The sequence below is a fragment of the Branchiostoma floridae genome, chromosome 18, assembly GCF_000003815.2.
Source record: "Branchiostoma floridae strain S238N-H82 chromosome 18, Bfl_VNyyK, whole genome shotgun sequence".
NCBI lineage: Eukaryota > Metazoa > Chordata > Leptocardii > Amphioxiformes > Branchiostomatidae > Branchiostoma > Branchiostoma floridae.
The window spans coordinates 3,720,371-3,726,017 of NC_049996.1; the positions used below are offsets into that span (position 1 = coordinate 3,720,371).

The window sequence follows — 5,647 nt, forward strand, 5'->3', positions numbered from 1 at the left end:
CAGATGTGCTTTGCTGCGAAGTGGCTTCGGTTGCACTCTGAGTTGTACTGAAACTTGTCACTGTCGTTGTGCTTCCAGTCCCAGCTTGAGTTGTAGCTCCCGTCGTACTTGTTTGAGTTGTACCTTCAGGAGTCGTAGGGCTTGTTGTCGAAATTGCAGTTGGTCCTGTTGTGCTTGGACCTGCAGTCGCTGTTGGTTGCTGGGAGGTACTTTCTGGAGTTGTGGGCGATGTACTTGGGCCAGATGTTCCTTGAGTTGTAGTCAAGGGAGTAGTGGCCAAGGTTGTGTCAGTTGTTCCAGTGAAGAGTGTTGTTGGCTGAGTTGTGCTGGTTCCTGTTGCAGGAGTAAGAGTTGTCTGGCTTGTAATTGGAGCCGTGGTTTGAGTGTTCACAGATGTGCTTTGCTGCGAAGTGGCTTCGGTTGCACTCTGAGTTGTACTGAAACTTGTCACTGTCGTTGTGCTTCCAGTCCCAGCTTGAGTTGTAGCTCCCGTCGTACTTGTTTGAGTTGTACCTTCAGGAGTCGTTTGGCTTGTTGTCGAAATTGCAGTTGGTCCTGTTGTGCTTGGACCTGCAGTCGCTGTTGTTTGCTGGGAGGTACTTGCTGGAGTTGTGACCAATGTACTTGTACTTGGGCCAGATGTTCCTTGGGTTGTAGTCAAGGGAGTAGTGGCCAAGGTTGTGTCAGTTGTTCCAGTGAAGAGTGTTGTTGGCTGAGTTGTGCTGGTTCCTGTTGCAGGAGTAAGAGTTGTCTGGCTTGTGATTGGAGCCGTGGTTTGAGTGTTCACAGATGTGCTTTGCTGCGAAGTGGCTTCGGTTGCACTCTGAGTTGTACTGAAACTTGTCACTGTCGTTGTGCTTCCAGTCCCAGCTTGAGTTGTAGCTCCCGTCGTACTTGTTTGAGTTGTACCTTCAGGAGTCGTTTGGCTTGTTGTCGAAATTGCAGTTGGTCCTGTTGTGCTTGGACCTGCAGTCGCTGTTGGTTGCTGGGAGGTACTTGCTGGAGTTGTGGGCGATGTACTTGGGCCAGATGTTCCTTGAGTTGTAGTCAAGGGAGTAGTGGCCAAGGTTGTGTCAGTTGTTCCAGTGAAGAGTGTTGTTGGCTGAGTTGTGCTGGTTCCTGTTGCAGGAGTAAGAGTTGTCTGGCTTGTGATTGGAGCCGTGGTTTGAGTGTTCACAGATGTGCTTTGCTGCGAAGTGGCTTCGGTTGCACTCTGAGTTGTACTGAAACTTGTCACTGTCGTTGTGCTTCCAGTCCCAGCTTGAGTTGTAGCTCCCGTCGTACTTGTTTGAGTTGTACCTTCAGGAGTCGTTTGGCTTGTTGTCGAAATTGCAGTTGGTCCTGTTGTGCTTGGACCTGCAGTCGCTGTTGTTTGCTGGGAGGTACTTGCTGGAGTTGTGGCCGCTGTACTTGGGCCAGATGTTCCTTGAGTTGTAGTCAAGGGAGTAGTGGCCAAGGTTGTGTCAGTCGTTCCAGTGAAGAGTATTGTTGGCTGAGTTGTGCTGGTTCCTGTTGCAGGAGTAATCGTTGTCTGGCTTGTGATTGGAGCCGTGGTTTGAGTTGTATGGGATGTGCTTTGCTGCGATGTGGCTTCGGTTGCACTCTGAGTTGTACTGAAACTTGTAACTGTCGTTGTGCTTCCAGTCCCAGCTTGAGCTGTAGCTCCCGTCGTACTTATTGAAGTTCTACCTTCAGGAGTCGTTTGGCTTGTTGTCGAAATTGCAGTTGGTCCTGTTGTGCTTGGACCGCAAGTCGCTGTTGTTTGCTGGGAGGTACTTGCTGGAGTTATGGGCGATGTACTTGGGCCAGATGTTCCTGAGTTGTTAGTCAAGGGAGTAGTGGCCAAGGTTGTGTCAGTTGTTCCAGCTAAGAGTGTTGTTGGCTGAGTTGTGCTGGTTCCTGTTGCAGGAGTAATCGTTGTCTGGCTTGTGATTGGAGCCGTGGTTTGAGTTGTATGGGCTGTGCTTTGCTGCGAAGTGGCTTTGGTTGCACTCTGAGTTGTACTGAAACTTGTCACTGTCGTTGTACTTCCAGTCCCAGCTTGAGTTGTAGCTCCCGTCGTACTTGTTTGAGTTGTACCTTCAGGAGTCGTGTGGCTTGTTGTCGAAATTGCAGTTCTGGTGCCAGCTGTAGTCACCGTTGTTGGACTGACAGTTGTGGTGTCACCTTTAGTCACTGTTGTTGGACCGACACTTGTGGTGTCATCTGTAGTCACTGTTGTTGGACCAACAGTTGTGGTGTCACCTGTAAGTACTGTTGTTGGACCGACAGTTGTGGTGTCACGTGTCGTCACTGTTAGTGGACCGACAGTTTTGGTGTCACTTGTACTCGCTGTTGTTGGACCGACAGTTGTGGTGTCAACTGTACTCACTGTTGTTGGTCCGACAGTTGTGGTGTCACCTGTCGTCACTGTTAGTTGACCGACAGTTGTGGTGTCACCTGTCGTCACTGTTAGTGGACCGACAGTTGTGGTGTCACTTGTACTCACTGTTGTTGGACCGACAGTTGTGGTGTCACCTGTCGTCACTGTTAGTGGACCGACAGTTGTGGTGTCACTTGTACTCACTGTTGTTGGACCGACAGTTGTGGTGTCACCTGTCGTCACTGTTAGTGGACCGACAGTTGTGGTGTCGCTTGTACTCACTGTTGTTGGACCGACAGTTGTGGTGTCACCTGTACTCACTGTTGTTGGACTGACAGTTGTGGTATCACCTGTAGTCACCGTTGATGGAAGGGCGGTCGTTGGTTTGGTTGTGGTGTCTCCAGTATTTACTGTTGTTAGAATGTTGGTTGAATGTTGAGATGTTGTATCACCCGTAGTGACTGTTACTGGAAGTTCGGTGGTTGATTGGGCTGTGGTGTCAATTGTAGTTAGTGTTGTTGGAAGTCTAGTAGTTTTTCCGGATGTGGTGTCACTTGTTGAAGTGGAATAAGTTGATTGGATTGTGGATTCAGAAGTTGTGCCTGTTGTAGAAAAGGTTGTTGTTGACTGAGATATGCTTTGGTCATTAGACGGAGTCAAATGTGTTGTGGCAGTCGAATAAGTTGTAGTTTTGGCTGCAGTTTCTGTTGTCGCATCTACTGTAGTCCACTGAGGCGTGGTTTGGGCTTCAGTTGGTGTTGGCACACGTTCTGTAGTCGACTGAATCGTTGTTTTGGCTGCAGTTGGCGAAGTCACCTCTGTAGTAGTCGACTGAGGCATGGTTTGGGCTGCAGTTGGTGTTGTCGCATCTACTGTAATTGTCGACTGAGGCGTGGTTTTGGCTGCAGTTGGTGTTGTCAAATCTACTGTAGTCGACTGAGTCGTGGTTTTGGCTGCAATAGGTGTAGTCACCTCTACAGTAGTCGACTGAGGCGTGGTATTGGCTGCAGTTGGTGTTGTCAAATCTACTGTAGTCGACTGAGTCGTGGTTTTGGCTGCAGTTGGTGTAGTCACCTCTACAGTAGTCGACTGAGTAGTGGTTTGGGCTGCAGTTGGTGTTGTCACATCTACTGTAGTAGTCGACTGAGGCGTGGTTGGGGCTGCAGTTGGTGTTGTCACATCTACTGTAGTAGTCGACTGAGGCGTGGTTTTGGCTGCAGTTGGTGTTGTCACATCTACTGTAGTATTCGACTGAGGCGTGGTTTTGGCTGCAGTTAGTGTTGTTACATCTACTGTAGTAGTCGACTGAGGCGTGGTTTGGGCTGCAGTTGGTGTTGTCACATCTACTGTAGTAGTCGACTGAGGCATGGTTTTGGCTGCAGTTAGTGTTGTCGTCATCTATAGTAGTCGACTGAGGCGTGGTTTGGGCGGCAGTTGGTGTTGTCACATCTACAGTAGTAGTCGACTGAGGCGTGGTTTGGGCTGCAGTTGGTGTTGTCACATCTACTGTAGTCGACTGAGGCGTGGTTTGGTCTGCAGTTGGTGTTGTCGCAACTACTGTTGTCGGCTGAGTCGTGGTTTGGTCTGCAGTTGGTGTTGTCACATCTACTGTAGTAGTCGACTTTGTCGTGGTTTGGTCTGCAGTTGGTGTTGTCACATCTACTGTAGTCGACTGAGTCGTGGTTTGGTCTGCAGTTGGTGTTGTCACATCTACTGTAGTAGTCGACTGAGGCGTGGTTTTGGCTGCAGTTGGTGTTGGCACATCTACTGTAGTAGTCGACTGAGGCGTGGTTAGGGCTGCAGTTGGTGTTGTCGCAACTACTGTTGTCGACTGAGTCATGGTTTGGTCTGCAGTTGGTGTTGTCACATCTATTGTAGTAGTCGACTGAGTCGTGGTTTGGTCTGCAGTTGGTGTTGTCACATCTACTGTAGTAGTCGACTGAGGCGTGGTTTTGGCTGCAGTTGGTGTTGTCACATCTACTGTAGTCGACTGTGTCGTGGTTTTGGCTGCAGTTGGTGTAGTCACATCTACAGTAGCCGACTGAGTCGTGGTTTTGGCTGCAGTTGGTGTAGTCACATCTACAGTAGTCGACTGAGGCGGGGTTTTGGCTGCAGTTGGTGTTGTCAAATCTACTGTAGTAGTCGACTGAGGCGCTGTTTGGGCTGCAGTAAGTGTTGTCAAATTTACTGTAGTCGACTGAGTCGTGGTTTTGGCTGCAGTTGGTGTAGTCACATCTACAGTAGTCGACTGAGGCGTGTTTTTGGCTGCAGTTGGTGTAGTCACCTCTACAGTAGTCGACTGAGTCGTGGTTTGGTCTGCAGTTAGTGTTGTCACATCTACTGTAGTAGTCGACTGAGTCGTGGTTTGGGCTGCAGTTGGTGTGGTCACATCTACTGTAGTAGTCGACTGAGTCGTGCTTTTGGCTGCAGTTGGTGTTGTCACATCTACTGTAATTGTCGACTGAGGCGTGGGTAGGGCTGCAGTTAGTGTTGTCACATCTACTGTAGTAGTCGACTGAGTCGTGGTTTGGGCTGCAGTTGGTGTTGTCACCTCTACTGTAGTAGTCGACTGAGTCGTGGTTTTGGCTGCAGTTGGTGTTGTCACATCTACTGTAGTAGTCGACTGAGGCGTGGTTTTGGCTGCAGTTAGTGTTGTCACATCTACAGTAGTCGACTGAGTCGTGGTTTTGGCTGCAGTTGGTGTTGTCACATCTACTGTAGTAGTCGACTGAGGCGTGGTTTGGGCTGCAGTTGGTGTTGGCACATCTACTGTAGTAGTCGACTGAGTCGTGGTTTTGTCTGCAGTTGGTGTTGTCACATCTACTGTAGTAGTCGGCTGAGGCGTGGTTTGTGCTGCAGTTGTTGTTGTCACATCTACTGTAGTAGTCGACTGAGGCGTGGTTTGTGCTGCAGTTGGTGTTGTCACAACTACTGTAGTAGACGACTGAGGCGTGATTTCTGCTGCAGTTGGTGTTGTCACATCTACTGTAGTCGTCGACTGAGGCGTGGTTTGTGCTGCTGTTGGTGTTGCCACATCTACAGTAGTCGACTGAGTCGTGGTTTGTGCTGCAGTTGGTGTTGTCGCCACTACTGTAGTCGCCTGAATACGTGTTTGTTCTGCAGCTGTTGTTGGCACCCCAACTGCAGTAGTCGACTGAGGGGTGGTTTGTGCTGCAGTTGCTGTTGCCCCACTACTGTAGTCGTCCGCGGGGGGTTTTGGCTTCCGGAGGTGTTTGTCCCACCACAATAGAACACTTCATCGGGGCTGGGTTCTAGCAGCAGATG

General features: G+C 49.8%; 2 protein-coding genes across 2 annotated transcripts in view; both read right to left on the bottom strand.

The window, feature by feature from the left end:
* Nucleotides 1–3,772, bottom strand: part of LOC118406000 (mucin-19-like) — a 22,384-nt gene extending 18,612 nt beyond the window's left edge. The window contains exon 1 of the mRNA XM_035805854.1: nucleotides 246–3,772. Coding sequence (XP_035661747.1) covers nucleotides 246–3,760 — 3,515 coding nt within the window. The 5' untranslated portion in view covers nucleotides 3,761–3,772. The remainder of the gene's footprint in view (nucleotides 1–245) is intronic.
* Nucleotides 3,771–5,647, bottom strand: part of LOC118406001 (mucin-22-like) — a gene marked incomplete at its 3' end in the record, with an annotated part of 29,433 nt that continues 27,556 nt past the window's right edge. Inside the window, exons 4-5 of the mRNA XM_035805855.1 lie at nucleotides 4,551–5,462; nucleotides 3,771–4,420 (exon numbers count right to left, since the gene is read on the bottom strand). Of these exons, the coding sequence (XP_035661748.1) occupies nucleotides 3,771–4,420; nucleotides 4,551–5,462 (1,562 nt within the window). The remainder of the gene's footprint in view (nucleotides 4,421–4,550; nucleotides 5,463–5,647) is intronic.